Below are 21,623 nucleotides of genomic sequence, written 5' to 3'. Positions count from 1 at the left end.
GAGGACGTGCCTGAAGGGTATGGCACTCATTTATATGTAAGAGTTCTGTTGTGTGGAGAAGCCTAATCACTGGCATTACTCTGCAGTCACACTTCATATATCTTCAGTGCTGATGAATTGTTGCAATGCAAGTGAGTCGGGAAATTTCCTCTGGTCTATTTCTGGTGGGCCCTGGCTTTCATTATCAGTGGCTGCTAATGCTTTTAATAGAAAGGAAAACAGTTGATCCCAACAATTAAAAACAGTTGTGGTGAACTGGACAGTGCAATTGCCTGGGTAGTTTGTTTATTCCTACTCAGGACTGAGCAATTTACAACCCTTAAATAGGGCTCCACTCTGACCCATGAGTTATGACACAGATAGTCATAAAATGATTTTGGAAACAATTTATTCTGAGGCAATGCACTGTGTGTCTCCCAGATACTTCCATTTTTCAGTTTAGCCATTTGTTAGATAATGTCTGGAAGTCAGTTGGCAGTACTAGTACAAGCAAATTTTCATAGGGAAATTTTGAAAATATAGGTGACCCAGGAAAATACCAGCCTGCCAGGAGAGCTGAAAAGGCAACCTGAAACTAATGAGCTGAAACTAATGAGCCAAAACTAAAAAAATGGAAGCTATTTTACCATTTCGGTTAACCTTCTTTCAATGGATCTGGGGATTTTTTGTTTGTTTATATGGCTACTTGGATTTTTTTTTTTTCTTTATGTTTTTTTGGTCACAAGGCCACCACAGCAAATAAATCCTAAAAGTGGAAGGGGAATTCAATTCTCTCAAAGAATGAAACAGATCCTTTTATCTTAAGTGATGTTTGTTAAAGATGGGATTCAATAAAGTAATGAATTAAGATAAGTTTTCTTGGGAGTTCCTGTTGTGGCTCAGCGGTAACAAACCCTACTAGTGTCTATGCGGATGTGGGTTTGATCCCTGGCCCCGCTCAGTAGGTTAAATATCTGGTGTTGCCGTGAGCTGTGGTAAGCTGTGGTATAGGTTGCAGATGCTGTGGCTGTGGTGTAGGCCTGAACTGCAGCTCCGAGTCAACCCCTATCCTGGGAACTTCCACTGGCCACAGGTGTGGCCCGAAAAATGGAAAAAAAAAAAAAAGTTTTCTTCATACTGCCTTTCATCCAGTGTTCCTCTTGGCTACATGTTTTGCATTCTTTTTATTTTCTTCATAGAAATGTAAGGACAGTAGCTCCTTGCCCCATTTACCAATCACTTGTGAAAAGCCAGGGGGGCTCAGCTCTCACCCTGCTGAAAAGAGGCTTCAATAAGCTGCATCTTGCCACGTGGGCAACTTCATCCCAGGCGTTACAGGTATCACACACGTTGACAGTAGGATTTACAGGGTCTAAAATGAATGGCCTAAAACAAAACAAAACAAACTCCAAACTCTCCATTTCTAAACCCAGTTTCAATTTGCCATATAGTTAGAAGAGGATAATGTACAAATTAAAGGTGGAATTCTGTTAAAGAAAGGACTCTCTGGGAACCGTGGGAGTGAGTCCACAGAGAACTAACCACACCTATTAAAGAACAGCCACTTTCCTCTGACCCACCAATTCTGACTCCCTCTCATTTTCCCTTTTCACCTGAAGGGGGCTTGTCCTCTATGGATTCAGTCTCCCATTTCCTCCTCATTTGTTGTCTATATCCACATTCAATTCATTTTAGTCAAATTACTCTCAATTCACTCTTTAGAATTAAAGTTCAGTGAGAAGTAATTGAAAGAAATTGACTTTGTAGTAATCAAGGCTTTCTCCTTTTCATTGAATCCCAATAAAGCTACTGTTAGCTCCAGATTTTCTTCCTTGATGGTAAACCTGCTTCTTATATCCTAAAGGCATAGAGAAGATAGTTACCTTGTGTGTTTCTGGTTAACTTTTACAAAGATGGGGAACTTGCGATGATAGTGGCTGTGCCAAACAATATCAATTTCTGCATATCGAACCAGAAGTTTGAGGACTGCCCTCATTCCCTGCACCAGGCTGAAGAACAAGGGCTTTTCCGCCCGTTCCCAAATGTGAATGGTGAGGAGCTCCACTGCGTAGGAGGAGGGAAGTCTCCGGAATCTAGACACACAGAATGAGGGGTTGTACTTCTTCTCATTAACCCAGAAAACTGAGACAAGTTTATTCAGTTATGAGAAAAATCCAAGCTCTAATGGCAATTTGCAGAAGAAGAAATTCTATTTCCAACCTCACTACTTAACCAAACAATAATATATTTCCGCCAATCAGATTGGCAAAAAAACAAAGAATTATAATACCCAATGTGGGTGAGTTTGTGAGGAAATGGACACTCTCACATGCTGTTGGCGGGACTCTAAATTAATAGTCTTTCTTGGAGTCAGCTCTATTAAAATTCGATATGTTCCATCCCTTTGACCCAACCTTTTTTTGCTTCTATAAATTCATTCTGTAGAATCTTCTACAAGTGCTCAAAGGTGTACACAAAAGGATGTTTTTTGGAGTTTCCGTTGTGGCTCAGTGGTTAAGAACCTGACTAGTAACCATGAGGATGTGGGTTTGATCCCTGGCCTGGCTCAGAGGGAGGGTTAAGGATCCAGTGTTACCGTGAGCTGTGGTGTAGGTCACAGACAGCTCAGATCCCATTAAAGCTAAAGATTAAAAACAAACTCAGGAGGAAAAACACAACACAATAGTTTCAGGATTTCATGGTGGTTGACATCCAAATATGTGTTTTTCTGTGTTGCCGTTTATTAGCCACAAAAATCTCTTTTGATGATATATTGCAAAGTCATGCAATTTTCCCCCTGATAGCATGGTAACATTTTCTTACTGTTATATTAACCATCTATTTTACTTCAACAACAACAACAAAAATAGAAAAAAATTAAAAGTAGACAAAATATCTTGAATGAATGAAGAGCAAACCAGATTTCAGCTGATTAGTAACTTAGTTCCTATGATTTTCCCTCAGGGGTTGACAGCAATGGACAAAGGACAAAGTCCATCTCTACTTTAACTATCTGATGCTCCCAAGTGCCCAAAGTAAGCCAGGGTTGAAAATAGCAGATGCTTTTCACATTTTACGAAATAAAGTTGAGAGGGTGGGAAAAGACTTAATAAGCATTGACCTGTTTCACTTCACATTTTTATAGCATGTTTACATATATATTTATATAGCTTGATATGTGTTCATATTATTGTGTCCTCTTTTAGTCATTTTAAATTGTTTCATGTAAATCTTTTATGTAATGTCATATTTCCCAAACTTGTCTTAAGTAGCAGTTCATCATATTTATATAAGTTTATTTGGTCTTCGGGGAAATTTTCATTCCCAATTTTCATTATTTCTGGTAGCACTATTCTAAACTTATACAAATTACTTTTTTTTACTTGAGTTATTTCCTTCGAGGGAAGTTTATCTAAGTATTTCTGAACTCTCTTTTAAAATCTTTATTTTGAATATTCTTTTTATGACATTTTAATATAAATAGCCTCAACTCTTTTAAATCTAATAATAAGAAGTATTTTTGTTTTATTTTTTACTTTCACTTTTTTTTTATACTTAGGGGGAATTAACTTGACAAATGGTTTGAATATTTTAAATCCTTAACACATAATAAATACTTAATACACATTACCAGATTACTTTCCCAAAATAGAAAACCAATTATCGTATTGGAACATATGTGGTCCAATTTCCACACAATACCACCTTTTTAAGTGTTAGAATTACTGTTCTGCTACATTAAAAGATAAGTTTCTTCTTGCAGACCTATAAATGCTCTCCACTACCAAAAAAAAAAAAAAAAAGTGTTAGATTTCAAAACCAGGCCTGTCAACTGACCACGTATCTACTCAAGGTAGGCAGCTTTATTTCTCTTTTCCATTTTCACTAGTAAATTTTCACTGAACCAAATGAGAGAAAACATATAGAATGGCTAGAGATGCTTCAATATAAGAGGTAATTATATATGATTAATGTATGTTTTTACAAAGTGACTAATGTTACCATCAATGTTAAACACAAAAATATACAGAGAGTAAACAGAGTGTGTGATTCAGATGAACAAATCAAGATTATTAGCAACCTTATACAAAGATGAGGAAGGCACATTCCTTGTAGAAAGTGGTCGCATGTCTGCTATTTCTGCCAAATGGAGATTTTATACAAATATATCCTAGTTCTCTGTTTTACCCTCACAATCCTTTTCCATAGAATGAGCCTGTTGCTACCACATTGAAGGAAAGATACTAAAACATGCACAAATCAAGTGCCAAGGAGCCCCCTCCTCTAGAGGATGACTCTGCTCTGTTAGAACTGGCTACAGCAGAAGGAACACTTGATGCTTGAACATTAAACGTCTCCTTCCAATAGTGCTAACAGATTCAATTTTCCTTTTCTGTGCCTTCCTTCCTTGCACCAACCCATTTGGTTATGCCACTGAGTATTACGGTTTCTATTCTTCGGTTCCTACCAACCATGATGTTATTTTTGAAATAATGTAATCCAGATGTTTATATTCTATAACAGCCCTCCCCCACTCCCTGCCCTGTTCTCCCTCTCCTTCCTCTCTTTCCCTCTACATGTATTCCCTCTGCCTCACGAAGGAGGTGGGGGCTGAAAGAAGAAAGAAAAGGGACATGACAAGAGGAAGGCTCACATGGTGTCCCTGGGTTAGTTACATACTTATTCTCCTCCGTGGGGTTGGCAAATGATGTCTTGAACCAGTGTATCATTAAGCGAATGAGCTCCTTCACCCTCACAATAGAGGCCTTGATGAAATCCACTTGGTATGGCAAGAGGGCCAAGGCACACAGCTGGGCCTCGTCACTGTCATTACAGAGGTACAGTTTGCGGTAAAGGTGAAGTTTTAAATCTGTTAACACCAAGGAACAAAGACAACTGTGAGACTTTCCTCCCCTTCTCCTCTCCTGGTTTCTTGTGGTATAAATGGGCTATGTTGTTCTGATTAATTAGACCTTGAGCATTTAAAACAAAACTGTTTCTGTTTTTAGGAAAGTCATTCCAGTTTGTTCAAGCAATTAAAAGAGAAAGCTTCAACATTATGATGCCAGAGCAGTTCAAACTGAGCAAATCCTGGTACAAGAAAATCTTTCTCATCCAATGGGAAAGATTTTCTATCAGCAGAGAAAGTTTCTCAGAAGCAAATTTCATTACTGTTTGCAAATATCATCTAGCATATAAACTTAATGTCATTATGCTCTGTGCACAATAACCTATATAATCCCTTCTGTTTAATATCTAAATTGTTACTATCTGCAGGAAAGATTCTACTACCTGGACACTTGAAGGAATTGGTTATATTTATAAAGACAGAGATGGCTTTAAAAGATGTAATTAAGTTACATTGAAAACAAATAATCTATGGCAGATAATGTTACATTAATGGGAGAGAAAAACTAAATAGCAAGAATGATCAAATAAACATCTGTAGCTTAATACTACAATCTTATAAAACATCCTTAACTCAGGTTGTGCTCATTCTTATTGTATGTCATGTCAGTCTAGTGTGTTTTCTCCATTATATAACTTTGATGTCATGTCAACCCATTAATACACAGGACCTACACAGTAGGACAGACCTGGATTTGCATCCCAGCTTTTGCACTTACTAACCACATAACTGTGAGCAAGTTGTATATTTTCTAAGGCTCAATTTTTAAAATATTAAAACTAGGGTAATGTCTTCCTTTCAGGTTTGTTGTGTAGATCAAATGGGATTCATTTAACCAGATTAATTTTTGAGAATTATGTATGGCACATAATAGGTACTGGATAAATCACAGCATTAAAAAAAATAGGCTTAGCAAGATTATCAGAGAAGAAGACTTACTAAAACTTCAAATTGGGCTGAATCCACACTCTCCTTCCTACTATCCCATCTTATCTCAGAGTTCCCCATACCTCTGCTTAATGTAGAAGATATTCTAGTAAAATGACCTATTTGGGTGTCTCTAGATTATAAACCCCATGATATCTTCTTCATATGTGTACACTAGTCCTAACTCAGTTTCTAGAACATGGTAGGCATGCAATTCATTTATACTGACAAATTATAGCACAACAGAAGAGAATTTTAATATGAGCAGCACATTGTCCAACAGTGCTGATTAGTAAAAGAACCAGCTCAAGAAAGTCAACATGTTCCTCTGGTGTCTGTCTGAGAGAGGGTAGGACCAAGGTTATGGTCATTCATTTCCTTAATTCAATACATACTTATTGAATAATACGGTTCTAGGCACAAAGATAAACCTTATCCTCAAAGACCTCAAACTGCAATGGAAAGCCAAATCTGTACACAACGACAATACAGGAGGATCATGCTCCAGCAGCAAATAAGGGAAGAGTCAATGGGAAAGCTGAATAAGCAGGTCTGGGAAGGATTGTTTAGGGAAGGAAGTTCACTGGAGGTGTGCTGAGTTTTGAAGGGTAAGCAGAAATTTTCAAGGCAAGGTGTAGGATGGAGCAGGTTAAGGAAAGTTTATCAATAGAAACAGTGTGCAAAAACATGGAGATCAAGGGAAATATTTAAGGGTTACTGGCTCGTGAATCTTTTTTCTTCCAAGTGTGAGCCCCAAAAGAGCAAAAATATTGAGCTCCTACCTAATTCGTTATAATATTTAATGGTACATGGTAGATATTCCAGAAAAGATAGTTGAATATATAAATGAATAGATCAATGAAAATTCTTGATACCTATTGCTAAGCCAGAGCAGGGTCACTCTTCATGTACTGGCTCACAAGTTGCTGTTGTATTTTCAGTTCTGCCATATTGTAACACAGATTATATAAATGTTTTAAGTCAAACTGGAGCCTAGATTCAACTTCCAAATTCTCTGGAAAATACAGTTACATCTATGTAAATCACTTAGTCATCTGGGCCTCTGCTTGGGCGACTGAAACAAAATACCATAGACTGGGTGGCTAAGACAACAGAAATTTATTTTCTCATAGTCTGGAGGCTGGGAACCTAAGATCAAGGTGCTGGTAAATTTGGCTTCTGGTGAGAGCCCCTCTTTTTGGCTTGCAGATACTGCCTTTTCACTGTGTGCTCATGTGGCTGAGAAAATCCTCCTGTGTCTTTTTCTGCTTACAAGAACATTAATCCCATCGTTAGAGCCTCACTGCCATGATGATGTCATCCTAACCTAATTACCTCTCGGAGGCCTCACCTTCTAATACCATCTTATTTGAGGGGAAGGGCTTCAAAATATGAATTCTTGGGGCAAATCCATACCAGGGCCTTCATATTTTTGCCTGGAATGGAAATACTCTATCACTCTCTCCCTCCTTTTATGAGCATAATTAGATTTTATATTTCATATCTAACTCTAGATACTATCACAGCATCTTAGGCATAAAAATAACATCACAATGACCATAACAGTGTCATTCTATGACTCTGTCCTTATCACTTTTCACTTCCTTTGAGGACCTCCAACTCCCTCCAAGTCCTCTCCTGCTTAGGTCCCCAGGGACTATCTCATGTGTGCTTGCAGGCTCTTTCTTTTTATACTACATGGTATCTGCATCATCCTCTTCTGCTCTTTCATGCTGTGTTTGATGCCTTCTGTGGCTGCAGATACCAGAAGCATTGATGGTCCACCCAAAAGCAGTAATGCCACCAATAGTGGAGATGCCTGCCAAAGGCACTACCCCTCCTTCCAGGACTGGAGAACTAAGACTATCAAAGAGAGAGGCCAGCACCTGCATCTTCTCAGTTCAAAGTGGGGGTGGTCCTCTTAGCTGCTCAGGCACACTGGGCCCCTTCTCTGCATGTATGTAACTTCAGAGCTGCCCTCTGCCACTCAGGCTGAAAAACTGTGCCAACTTGAGATTTGGCTGCCTTGTAGATACCCAGGAAATAGCTCTTCTGGTTTTTACTTAATTTTTTGAAGTCTTTCTCCCAAAGACAGAGGTATGAGTCCACTGATGCAAAGTCTTAAACACCTTCAACAATCTGTTGAATTTAGACTGAAGTTCTCTTCCTAACCAATCTTTTCCACTAAAGGAGACTCATCTAACCTCCTGAGTTAGCCGGATGGTGGCTGAATCCCAGTGCAAACTCAGTTTATGCTCAAGTTGGAATTCCTGCTGCAAGAAGCAGTTCTTTGTAGGCCAAATCCACATTTCTTTTGTGTTCTTTCTGCACTCCATTATCCTAGACAAATAGTCAATTTAAATTAAATTAAAAACTGGTAGCAGAGTTACTGTCATGGCTCAGCAGAAGTGAATCTGACTAGGATCCATGAGGACACAGGTTCGATCCCTGGCCTCGCTCAGTGGGTTAGGGATCCTGTGTTGCCTTGAGCTATAGTGTAGGTCGAAGATGCAGCTCAGATCCTGTGTAGCTATAGCTGTGGCAGAAGCCAGTGGCTGCTGCTCTGATTTGAACCCTAGCCTGGGAACCTCCAAATGCCACAGGTGCGGCCCTAAAAAGACACACACACACACACAAAAACTGGTAGCATAAGAATGACTGGTATTAATGCACTGCAAGAAAAGAAAAATACTTCCTAAAGCCAGTGAGTGGCAGTTCTATTGCCAGCAAGCTGGTTCTGAATGCCCAGCTCAGTACTGTGTCAGGATGTGGTCAGTCCTCTATAAATACATAATGAATGAACAGCCATTTTAAAGATTTCCTGTGAAACAAATCAATCAATCTTACCTGTGGAAGGTGTAGGCCCCAGCACATCATAGTAGGCCATGATCTCAAAGGAATGGCTGTGAAGACTTTCAGTACATAAATAATTGAATCTTAAAGACAGTGATGTTCTTGTCCCCATTAGGATCCTTGGAAAAGGAACATGATATGGTGAGAGGTAATAGAAAGAGAAAAAAGAATACATGAGATGATTTTTGACTGTCCTTCCACTTACACAAGCCCTGCTGCTCTCTTGGCTGTTTCTTGAACATGACAAGGGTGTTCCCTTTTCAGGACTTTTGCAGTTACTCTTCCTACAAAATTTATCTTCCATGGCTGGAATTCAGGTCTCTGCTGTACCATTTAGTCTTTTCTGGCCACCCTTTACTTTTTTTTTTTTTGTCTTTTTGCCATTTCTTGGACCGCTCCCGCGGCATATGGAGGTTCCCAGGCTAGGGGTCGAATCGGAGCTGTAGCTGCTGGCCTGCACCAGAACCACAGCAACAGAGGATCTGAGCCGTGTCTACGACCTACACCACAGCTCATGGCAACGCCGGATCCTTAACCCACTGAACAAGGGCAGGGATCGAACCCGCAACCTCATGGTTCCTAGTCGGATTCGTTAACCACTGCGCCATGATGGGAACTCCTGGCCACCCTTTAAAACAAGAGCTCCTTCCCTAGTTCCTATTAGGATTCAGTCTCAGGGACTAAGGAGACAAGGATTAAGGGAACATATTAAGCTACAAGAGTGGCTCCTCAGCTGCCTACTGGCATCACCTGGGATCTTCAAAAAGTATTGATGGCTTGCTCTCACCTGCAGACATTTTTATTTAATGGATATGGGGTGTTACCTGAGTGATCAGCTCTTACAATAACCACTTAGTAAGAAAGGGTATACCCTCTCTGGAAAGAGAGAACATCAAATGAAACATCTAAGATTTTTAACGCACAGTGTCCTGGTTTTAATCTTCAAAAACCACTAGAAATTCTAAGAGGACTATAGGTTTTAAAACTAAGATAACAAACTATAGAAACAGACCCCATAGGTGATTCAAATATTGGCATAAGTAGATCAAGACTTTAACTGATTAACATGTTCAATAGAATAGAGGAGTGGAAAGTAAAAGTAGACATAAAGATAAAAAATTAAACCAGAGTTGAATTTTATATATATATTTTAAAAGAATGGAAAAAATAATTGAACTTGAGTTTTATAGATAAATTTAATAAAATTAGATATAGCAGAAAAAAAGAATTAGTGAACTATAACATAGATCAATAGATATTACCCCAAATGGGGGGGGGGGGATATATATAAACAAACTTTCATTTAAATTGAACAGAGTGTTCTGAAATTTTATAACTCCTCTTTACTTTTTTTTTAATGTCAAGAATATGAAGTTCTAATTGGCTCCATGTACCACAAGAGGAATACTTTAAATCATTGTTAAGTTCCCTCCTTTTTACTTTTCTCATGAGTATATCCTTCTCTCTCTCAGTCAGGGAGAGTGAGAAGGAATTAGATAAGCCAGTAGCGTTAACACTTCTGTTACACTTTGTAGGCAGATCTTGCTGTGCTCAACGTAGTAACAATGTTTGGGAGACATGGTCCCAGGTGGGAGAAGTTTATACTTGCTGTGGATACCAGGGGGCTTAAATGAGGTATTATTGAATCAGTTGTGGGAGTTCAGGTCACCTCTAGAATGTAATGAGAATGCCTGCCCTAGACTAACTAAACAGGAACGTTACTGTTCAATGAGTATCTCAAACATTTTGGCTGTTGTTATAAGTGGAAAAGCAGCTTGGGGTCCTAGCAGTGATTTGTCATGAGTCCTCAGATGATATATTGGCCACTTGCTATTTCATGGCAGCCCCATCCATGGACATGTATTATCTTGGCTATGCCTTGTTAGGACAACTCCATGTCTGGCAATATGGCTTTAAAAGGACTATTTATCAGAGAAGAGCCTTAAGATGATATGACCTGATAATACAAAGTTAAAGAGAGATTCTTGTTTTAAAGACCTCTAAATCAAAGCAGTTAGAAATAAGAGCTAGTGGGCAGAAATCCCAGTTACAAACATTACTGTTAAAGGCATGACACATTTTTAAAAGCTCAGAATATGTTTCCCCATTGTGGTTTTCAATAATAAACACACTGGTATGTGCAGAAAGGAATACCCCTGGCCTGTAAATGATTTCTAGTACCCTGGGCTTACTGGGCAAACCTCCTGAGGTTTCATTTACAAACAGGGTCCAGAAAATGACTGACATTGAACAGTTGCTGTTACTGGTAGGTTAAGACATGGACTAGTTCCAAGGGACAAGAAAGGCTTTTCTGACACCCATCTTTCAAAATGAAGTAACTGAAGAGCTTTAAAAATAACAGCAACAAACAATATATCACCAAAAACCAGGTATCAACTGAAACAATAAACTTCTTTACTCTCTCAGTGGGTGGGAGTCAAAACCAACTGTCAGACTCACATATCTGCTTCTTTTCCATTTTTAATTCAATTTTCCTTTCAAATGAGTCATAGTATGGTCTTGGTTGCTCTGAGAAGCAGAGAATAAAGCCAGAAAAAGTGACTGCTGCATACAGATAAAGTATAAGAAAACAACCATGGACAATCTGCCTCCTTTCTTGACTTCACAATCCTCCCCCCTCAGTCTGCCTTAAAGTCTTGTTCTTCCGCAAATACCCCCTTTTTTTTTTTTTTGGCAAAGGAATTGTTTAGCAAAACAAAATATGGGACAAAAAATATTCTGGGCCAAATTAAAATCATCATAGCCCCTTGAAAAATCACTCTGAGAAAGGGAAAAGGAACAGACATATAAGAGAGGCAAAGGAAAGGATGATGGTTGCCTGGGAGTTTGATTCAACTTTAAAGGCTTTTCAATTAAATTGTTTAAAGAGTTGAAAGAATGGAAAGAACAGAGCTTAGAAAAATGAGTTTGAGAATTCCCGTCGTGGCGAAGTGGTTAACGAATCCGTCTAGGAACCATGAGGTCGCGGGTTCGGTCCCTGCACTTGCTCAGTGGGTTAAGGATCCGGCATTGCTGTGAGCTGTGGTGTAGGTTGCAGACGCGGCTCGGATCCCGTGTTGCTGTAGCTCTGGCGTAGGCCGGCAGCTACAGCTCCGATTCGACCCCTAGCCTGGGAACCTCCATATGCCATGGGAGCAGCCCAAGAAATAGCAAAAAGACAAAAAAAAATAAAAAGAAAAAAAAAGAAAAATGAGTTTGTTGGTTTTTAGGAACAATTGAGCAAGTCACCGAAGGTTTTCAGAGTTGTTCTTTTCTTCATGGGTTTTACTTTAAAATTTGTCCCAGAAATCTAACAAAATAAAAACTTAAGCCCTGTTTTGTCCAGGAGAAAGATGCCTGCCTGAGATACAGAGAAGAGGAAAAGGAGTTAAGGAGAAATCATCTCTTAGGGTCTTTAACGCTGGGTGGGCAGGGAGTATTGAATTAGGACATAACAATGAAGAACAAAGATTCTGATTCTAAATAAGGTCACCAGCGAAAGGGTATACCCTCACTTATTTTTAACGTGCCTTTAGGGTACATTAACTGTCCTGTTTTGATAAATAATAATAACAATGATATAATGTACCCTATAGTTTACAAATTTAATGGGGGGAAAACTTGGAAGAAGCAATGGGTAAAAATGAAAAACACATTCTCCCATTTCTTCTTCTTTTTTTTTCTTAAAGGTGGTCTTTCCCTGTTAGGAGTAATCGTATATGAAACTCCAGCATTTCCCTTTTTTGCCTTTCCAACCCCAACGTGCTTCATTATAGCCACCATCATGCCATTCATCTGACGTCTTTGCTAACTACCACAATTTAGTAGGTGTTCGGTATTCCTGAAAGTAGTGTTTTTCATTAAAAGACACATTCAGGCTAGTTCTCTATACTCATTTGAAGCAAGGGCTAGGCAATGAATCTATTATTTAAATTAATAAACAGTTCTGAGACATTGTTTTAAAACATTGATCTTATTTTAGAATTGAAGTGGCAAACAGCCTGGTCTGTTTTTCTCAAGAAATATGTTTTATTCACTTTACGACATAGTTATTTGCATTTTTCTTCATCCACAATTCATTTAACTGAAAAAAAAAATAGCAGGAGATGTAAAAATGAAATAGAAAAATAAATAACAACATGTCAAGGCTTTTTCTTTCTTTTTTTCTTTTTGGAGCTTATGGAAAAAAAAAAAAAAAAAGATAGTCCTGACTATTCAGCATTAGAGGCAAAGAGACTTTGTGTATAATGTCAGCAAAGCCATTTCAGCAAAAGACCCCAGGACATGGCTGAAGGGAATGTTTATCAGACAAATGTGTCTCAAAGATTCTTCGTTCCTGGAGGCACCTTTTCCAGCCCTTCCTGTTTGCATTCCTCAGAGTCAGATTTCAGCTAAGGGATGGAAATTAAATAAAGGTGCATTGGAAAAGACATAATTAGTCCTTAAATCATAGGATCTAGAATTCATGAAGTTTCATTGAAACTTAAGCTTAGAAGTCTTTAAAAAAAAAAAAAAAAAGCCTCCAGGGAAATCACTCCAAGTTTTCTCCCAAGAATTTAACGTTAGCATATACAAGTAATTATTACTCAATAATGGTCTTCTATGCTAAGCTGAGTTTCCTTTAGCAGTCTTTTCCACCTTTGAAATAAAAGAATTCACAGAAACACATTCACCCAGACCTGTTCCCCTGTGAGGTTCGCTTCAGGTTTTCTCTCAGAGCCTCCAGTCCTTCTCTCAGTTGTTTCTTGGAATGCTTCACACTGCCAAACACATCGCTGAGCAACACGATGTCGATCTCAGAGCATCCTTGAGTATCAGTCCCCTTTACATAAGAACCACCCTGTGAAGAAAAGAGGCAACCATGTGGGGAAAATGTCTGCTCATCTCGAGGGAAGGGCAGATGCCTAGTTGTAGCATTTTTAGGGACCTTTAACATCATGAATAGCTTAAATATGTGCAGTTTATCCCTCTCCCCCCCCCCCCCCCCCCTCCCCCAAAGATAGAAGAATAAAGTCATCTGTCTTGGTCTACTGAGAATTTACATTCAGTTGTGGAAAAGAAAGCATAATTTGAAAAAAAAAAAAAAAAGCCTGAAAATCCTCATTAAGAGTTAAAGCTAGGAGTTCTCAGACTTTCTGCTTAAAAGCCACTTAAGCGGAAAGACAGAAAGACGGTGAGGAATCTGAAGGCAGGAATTAAATTCATAGCTACAGGAGTTCCAGTCGTGTCTCAGCAGAAACAAATCTAACTAGTATCCATGAGGATGCAAGTTAGATCCCTGGCCTCACTCAGTGGGTTGGGGATCCAGCATTGCTCTGGCTGTGGTGTAGGCTGGAGGCTACAGCTTGGATTCGACCCCTAGCCTGGGAACCACCATATGCTGCAGGTGTGGCCCTAAAAAGACAAAAAAAAAAAAAAAAAAGAAAGAAAAGAAAGAAAGGAAAAAAAAAATCATCACTATACACGTAGAACGCAGCCCAGCCCTCAATGAACACCTGGTTGGGCAACCTGGGGCACGAGTGCCCTGAAACAAACCATACCTGTGTGTTAGAATCTTAAATGACTGGTGTTTCAGGAGAGTGTTAGTTTTCTGTGGTTCTAAATAGATCAAAAGTGATTTAATAAAGCATTCTGTATTTGTAATTAATGATAATTTATTTGAAATTTCTTGCTAAATATAATTTTATAAAACTCAAAACTTTAAGTAGTTAACAGCATATCTTTGTCTTCTTTTAACACTCAATAAAAAACATTAGGTTGCACATTCCCAAAGGAGGCTCTTCAGCAGTAAAAGAAGCTGTTACCTGTGATTTGGGAAACATTATGTTCAAATGTTTATGATTGTAAAAGCAATCTGTCAAAGGTATACTGTGACACATAGACTGAGAAACACACTCTCTCATGAAGGTAGAAAGCAATTTGAACCCTGTACCTTTTATTGTATGTTAATTTCTTAAAGATTTCCAGCAACGCATTCACTCAGACACTGTGTGGCTGGCTGAAGCAAGAAATATTGTGCCATTTTTATTCTTGATACTGACCTAGCCTGTCCTGGGAGGAGGCTGAGCTCTGGACAAAGCATGGCAGCTTGGTCAGAAGGGAGAGTTCATGGATTATGGCAAGTATTTACTACTAAGGAAAATCAGGGAACAAGTACCACCTACCAACAAGAGCAGGGTAGGTCAAGGGGAAAGGTCATGTGTCTTTCTCCCACTTCCTGGGATCCCACTTTACAGCAACATTTCCAAAAGGGAGAGCCACAGTGTACCAAAAGGGTTTAGTTGCAGGTAAGAAAAAACCAATCCAGTTACTTTAAGCAGAAAAGGATTTAATTCAGGAAATCATTGGAACAGCTAGAAGAACAAGCTCTAGGTTGAACTTTTAGAAATGACTTTCAGAATAACACTACTGAGTTTTGAGAACTCACCTGCTAAGGGGCATGTGGACCCAGCTACAATCAAAGAGCCTGTTCTGAAAGCTGTGATGGCAAGTGCGGGCTCAAGGACCATGCTGCCTTAGTTCACATCTAGGATTCAAGAATCTGTCTCTGCAATTGTGCATTCCAGAACCCCCTGCCCTACTGTAAATCCAGGGACTGGAAGTCATTGCCAGAACTCTCGGTTTCAAAGTCATCCTTATCGTCTACATCTAGATTAGCCATACTGAACCTCTCTCCTCCAATTTAACTTGGTTCTGGACTCAATCTTGCAGTAGTGGAACTAATTGATGAAACCAATTTTGTCATAGTGTCAAGGGAATATGAGAGATGTAGATTTTAGTGCTTCCTTAACCTGAGAGTTCATAATATGCTAACATGAACAGTCAGTCTCCAAGAATGGAGAATAGGACACAGGATTCTGCAACTTAATCATTGGCCCTTGTTTTTAGCCGGCACCTTGCAGGACTGGAATAGAACTCTGGCTCCCAATTTCTAGCTCTGTGACCACACCTTGTTTCTATGGAAGAAAGTACATTGTTTCATATTTAGGCTTTTCCATAGCTATGTTAGCTAGAATTTAATCATATGCATAAATCATATTTGCTATTGTTACATTAAAAGTTATTTTTATTTTAAATAAACATGGCTTAAAAGTAATTTTGTAAAAAATCATGTGTGCATTTTAAAATGAAGGAATGGAAAAATTATAAGAAAAAAATGCCCTCAGAACTATGTCCTGTATTTTTTTCCTAAACACTGATTGGATAGTATGTTGTGGTGATACTAACATTAAAAATAACAACGATAGAAGGGAAACCACACCATCGTTGTTGTCTGGATGCCTTCCTTGTGTTCAGGCCATTTTCCTTCAAGGAGATTTTCACAGAAATGACCCTGCATTCTGTGGACAACCATTCCAGGACACAGTGAATTGTCTTCAAGTTGACAGGGAGCCCATCAGCAGGGGACCTAATTACTTCCACAGGCATGTTGCTGAGGCATGAAACAGCGCCCTGGGGGACAGGCTCACCTCCTATGCCTGAAATTCCCTTAAGCATTTACAAATATCGGTCAAGTGTGAGCCAAGTCCTTGGCCCTGCCAATGTAAAGGCACTTTGGCCCCTTGAGCAAAAACTGCCAACCTTAATGGGTTCCAGCTGTCACATGGACGAGTACCTGGCCCTCCAGCCTGCAGCCTGCCCTGGCATTTCAAAGGGCTTCTGGCAGACCCATCACCCCATACAGAAGGTGAAGCTGGCCTTTGAACATGTGGCCCTGCCTGGTTGATGTGTATCACCTCCAGGAGAAAGGAATGCCTTTCTTAGGGCTGCATGGCCCGGCCTGAGGGCTGGGGGTTCAGATTACCTGGATCACTCGGGAGATGGGTACCGGAAAGCAACCCTGGATCAGCTGGAGGAAGGCGTCTATTTCAGCCACACAAGCAGCTCTCTGAGAACCTGAGGCAGGGTGGATTTTTTTGTCTGCAAATCTCTGTAGTTCTTGGGAACCTTTACATTCCAACATATTATGAGGTGAAAATCCTGTGGACATTTGGGCTGCATAAAGAAATGATCGATGTTTGTTATTTACCGCATAGAAAAAGATGTGTGTGTGTGTCTAGGGCAAGAATCTAATTTTGTATGCAAATCATGTCTAATTAATTATAAGGACTGGCTTTTTGTGATCAGGGAGACCCACTCTCTCTGCTGGTAGAACATCAGCTGACTTCACTCCCTCTAGGCTCAGCTGGCATGTCAACCGTTAGTCTCAACAAATAAGTGGCTGAATTTCTCTGAGATCAACTGAGAAATTTATCAGTTTATCTCAATAGTCATTCTTATGTCAGAAAAAGTCTTTCCCCTAATTTATGGATTATTTTAAGTTTCTAACTGAAAAACACGTATGTTAACCAATTTCAATAAAATGATCCCAGAATAAAGAACTCCAAGTTAAACCATCTATTTTGAAGTGTTAAAACTGTCAGCCGACGGGTCATATTCTACCAGCAGAACATTTATTTTGCACCTGCTCAGTGATTTTAAAAAGGAGAAATAGGCAACAGCTAGAAATTAGGAGGTAGTACATTTTAAAAATGGGGACGTTAGAGGGATGTGTCTGTGTGTCCATGTTTTAAGCCAGAAGAGCTGACAAGACTGACCACACCTTTTACAGGAAGGAACTGAATAACTAAACTGTTAGGTTTAGTGAATGGGGCATGTGAACTAACTGACAATAGACAAGGGAAGAGGCATACAAATTTTATTGATGTTATTTTATTTATGTGCATAGAGTTCTTTATAGAAAAGAAAAGAAGACTACAAAAAATCAGATTCAAGTACTTATATACCCCTGTAACAAAGGACTCTAAGTTATAAAGAAGTGACTAGACAAAGGCAAGGGGATTTGAGGCTTCTAGGGCCAATCAGTCGTGGGAAAGAGACTAGAGAATATACAGAGGGAACTAATGGAAGGTAAAAGTTTTTTTAAGTAAGGTTTGTCTGTACAGACTGATGTGCTGACTCCATGACTCCAGAAATAAGACCTATTCTCCTCAACCTGGTACAGGAAGGGTTGAGGATGGGGAAGGGTAGATGTTATGCTCTGCTTTTAGGCAGAAAAGGGGTGAGCAAAGAGTTCTTCTTTGATCTGCTATTTCTCAGTTGCCTTAAGCTCAAAATTATCAATATGCCAAATTGGCACATTTTGGGGATTGTTCCCTTCAACAACACAGAAACTTCCATAACTTTTTATTTTATTTTTTAAAATTTTTTAATTTTATTGTCCTTTTTAGGGTTGAACCCGTGGCATATGGATGTTCCCAGGCTAGGGCCAAATCAGAGCTATAGCTGCCAGCCTTACACCACAGCCGCAGTAATGCCAGATCCAAGCCACATCTTCGACCTACGCCACAGCTCACAGGAAATCCAGATCCTTAACCCGCTGAGCGAGACCAGGGATAGAACCTGTGTTCTCATGGATGCTAGTCAGATTCGTTTGGACTGAGCCTCGACAGGAATTCCCATGTTTTTTTTTTTTTTTTCTAAACTTTTTAGATCTCTCTCCCTCTCTCTCTCTCTCTCTCACACACACACACACACACACACACACACACACACACACACCCCTGAGAATCAGCAATAATAAAGCAACCCTCATTCAGGTTTATAGAAAAAATTCCTATTATCACTGAGAATTAATTTTATAGTGGTCTCTTGCAGAAGAGGGCCCAAGGGCCTTGAAGAAGAATTCACTAATCCTTTCTGGGAATGAACATTTAACTGGACTTTCCTTTTATAAGCACATATGGAACATTCACAGAAATTGAATATATAAACTTGACATGTCAGAGAACTGATATCACACACATGACATTTTCTGACCGACATGCAATTAAATGAGAAATCAGTAACAAAATAAAAATACCTCATACTTTTAGTTAGAAATGAAAAATATACATTTCAAGTAAGTCATGGATCACAGAAGAAATCATAATGTAAATCAGGACATAGTACTAAAAAGGAACAAGAAATTTTATATCAGCACTCAGGGGAGACAGAGCCCTTGTTAAAATTTCACCAATTATACCAAATTAACAGATTAGGGCTTCTTTTCTAACACTGATTCTTTTGCTTGCAATATAGTAGCCAATTTTTGTACCACTCTTTAGTAGTATTTCATTTAAAAAATGATCAATTTTCAGTGACTACTTTGTATTCAGAGTCAATTACAGTTTCTTGGAAAAAACTTAAATTTATTAAAAGACTTTCATAGAGCAGCAACCACCCATTAGTTTAGAGGACATAATCACAAAAATGAGAGGAAATGGTATAATATCTTAGTTTTGTGGTTATTTTTTGATGGGCAGACCATCATCTGACTCCCACCTGAATCCTGAAACTCTGACTGCAAGTCCCCAGAGTTGTGCTTCTCTGCGGTCTCTTTGCACAATGTCTCGGTGTCCCAGTTTCCTCCTCAAAAGAGGCTCTGCAGAATTACCCTCTCCTCCTGCCATTCTAAGAGTATTTAGTTTCAGGCCACATCCTAGTTCTATCCTCTCTTTTCTCTTTTTGCTCTTTTTGGAAACAATCTGTTTCCACAACCTGGAGAAGGGAAACCACAGTATGGTTCCTATGTTGTGTGAACACCCACAGAGGGAAAGCACCCAGGATCTCCTTTACCTCTTTTATTGGCTGTGAAGTGATGCTCTTGTCTTTCATGGTTCTCCCGACTAAGGATTGTTCCAAAGTGTCTACAACACATTCTACAGGATTTTGATATTTTTGTAGCCTTATGCATTATATTCCTTTCTTCTAGATTTACCCAGTTTAGCTTGTGTGTCTCCATGGTTGACCTGTGAGGTATAGACTGAGCAAAAGTAAATACTTAACACAGGAATTACAAAAGCTTTTTGAGCAATCTGCCAGATTTCATTTGACTTCTCAAGAAATGTGCCCATTCATGGGTCCGGTGAATTCTCATTCTGTATTCTCAAAACAGAACAAAATCCATTAGTTGTTTTTTTTTTTTCTTTGTTGCAGATGGAAAACTGTAGTAGATTAATAAAGTGAAGAACCATGAGAACCACAGTGCTGAAAAAATGATCTTTAAAAAGTACTAGGTTTCATTTCATAAAATCAGAAGAATGAGACCCTAGCTCTTTTTCTGACATTTACTTTCTCAGGCCTTGGGCAAATCAGTCAACTGAATTGCATCTTTGATTACTCATTTGTAAAATGAGGAGGAGGAAGGAAGGAAGGACATTAGACTGCCTCTAAGGTCACACTGAAAGTGAAAAATTCCAGGACTGTGAGAACCCTATTCCTAGATAAGTCCTTTGGAATCATAACTATAATAATAGCAGTGTCCTGGGTATAACATTTGTGTCCAGGGAACTCTGTGGAGTGTCCTTCACAGCAGCCCTGAGATGGCCCTTTATAGCTGAGAAGACTGGGATGGACAGCTTTGTCCACTGCATGCCACCCATGGCCTCGGGTCATGAGGTTTAACTTTTCATTTTCTGTTAATAAATCTTCATAAGAGACTTAAAGCCAATGGACAAAAAGCATGAATATTTTAGAAAAAGTGGGAGGTTCTCAACTTCTCCCATGTGCACCCACTGTACCTTACTGTGATCTTGGAGCTTATCCCCCGGGACTTCTTGGCCACATTTTTTGCAGTGAACTTTTCCAAAATGCTTCTGTTGAAAGTGATACCTCAGAGCCGTGCAGCTCACAAAATTACTCCCACAGAGCTCACAGTTGTACAGTTTAAGAGCCCACATCCTTTCCCAGTGATTTAGATCCTGTTGATGCCAAAAAAAAATAAATATATAAATAAAAAATAAGCCCTTTGAAGAAAATCTAATTCCTCACTGTTACCTACGATAAAGATAACATTTTCTCTGGTGTGCTAATTTGTGTTCTATCACAGGAATGTTTTCCAAGAAATGTATTCCTCACCAAAATCAAGCGTGGTATCATGAAAATATCCATTTACATCAGCTGCTTGTAACCTAAGTTTATAAATATTAAGGAGGCTATAAAACCAATAAAACAAATGCAAAATTTTGTGTATATAGGAATATACATACATTTTTCTAATAAGAGTTTTCAAATGGATCTAAGATCCCAGAGATATTAACTGCTGATTTAGATAGTATCTTCACTCAGGGACTCTCAGAGCCTTTGTTTCTTCCATTTTTACCACCCAATGAATTCCTACATCTGAGAAAATTATCCTGAGTGATGATTTCTACATATCTTTCAAATTAACTCTTGATTTTTTCAAAGTTAAGTAGTTTTTTTTTTTTTTTTTTAAAGAAAAGTAGAAGTTTATACCAAGAGACGCAGTCTGGAAGATGTTGGCAAAGTCTAATCTTCAGCTGGCTGCTTCTGAAACTGTTGATTTTCTTGTTGCTAAGTAACTCTACTTGCATTTGTAATAACTTGTTTGAAGCTTAGAGCTCCTTTCTCAGAGGTAAGAATTATGGGATTTGTAGTTACCAGTTTCTAAGCAAGTGGTTACATTACATTTTTCTAAGTATACTCGCAGATTATTTTGCATCTGCTGCTGTAACAGATTGCCACAAACTTTTGTGGCTTAAACATATAAAATTATCATCTTATAGTTCCATAGGCCAGAAGTCTGATGTTGGTCACACCAGACTAAAATCAAAGCATTACTCAGGCTGCATTCCTTTCTGGAGGCTCTGAGTAAAATCTATTTCCTGCTTTTTCCAGCTCCTAAAAGTGACACACATTCCTTGGCTGTTGGCTCCCTTCCTTTGTCTTCAGAGTCTGCAAAAGCAAAAGGGATCCTCTTCACATCCAGCTATTCTGATCTCCTCTTCTCTCTCCTTCTTCCACTCTTAAGAACCCTTGTGATTCCACTGGGCACAGCTAGGTAATCCAGGATAATCTCATTTTAAGGTCAGCTATTAACAACCTAAATGCTATCTACAAACTTAATTTTCCTTTGCCATGTGAGGTAACTAATTCAAAGATTCCAGAGATTAGG

General features: G+C 39.0%; 1 protein-coding gene across 1 annotated transcript; it reads right to left on the bottom strand.

Moving 5' to 3' along the window:
• Positions 1–1,045: 1,045 nt before the first annotated feature.
• On the bottom strand, positions 1,046–20,998 carry LOC125126192 (2'-5'-oligoadenylate synthase 3-like). The gene is made up of 9 exons (XM_047778352.1): positions 20,945–20,998; positions 20,230–20,409; positions 19,286–19,472; positions 16,473–16,663; positions 13,348–13,508; positions 8,663–8,787; positions 4,660–4,849; positions 1,863–2,072; positions 1,046–1,365 (listed from the first exon to the last, which is right to left on the bottom strand). Exons 2-9 carry the CDS (start codon positions 20,386–20,388, stop codon positions 1,209–1,211), a joined length of 1,380 nt encoding a protein of 459 aa, XP_047634308.1. The 5' UTR covers positions 20,389–20,409; positions 20,945–20,998; the 3' UTR covers positions 1,046–1,208.
• Positions 20,999–21,623: the final 625 nt, after the last annotated feature.

Source organism: Phacochoerus africanus, chromosome 4 (assembly GCF_016906955.1).
Source record: "Phacochoerus africanus isolate WHEZ1 chromosome 4, ROS_Pafr_v1, whole genome shotgun sequence".
Lineage (NCBI taxonomy): Eukaryota > Metazoa > Chordata > Mammalia > Artiodactyla > Suidae > Phacochoerus > Phacochoerus africanus.
Note: the sequence above shows the minus strand (reverse complement) of the source record. Positions and strands in the feature narration are given on the sequence as shown.

Excerpts from the sequence above, each read along its gene's own strand:
- LOC125126192 (XM_047778352.1), bottom strand. The coding sequence starts at position 20,388 with ATGTGGGCTCTTAAACTGTACAACTGTGAGCTCTGTGGGAGTAATTTT. Across the intron at positions 19,473-20,229 it reads AGCTCCAAGATCACAGTAAG|TCTATACCTCACAGGTCAAC; the intron begins GTACAGTGGGTG and ends ACTTTTGCTCAG. Across the intron at positions 8,788-13,347 it reads CGAACCTCACAGGGGAACAG|GATCCTAATGGGGACAAGAA; the intron begins GTCTGGGTGAAT and ends TCCTTTTCCAAG.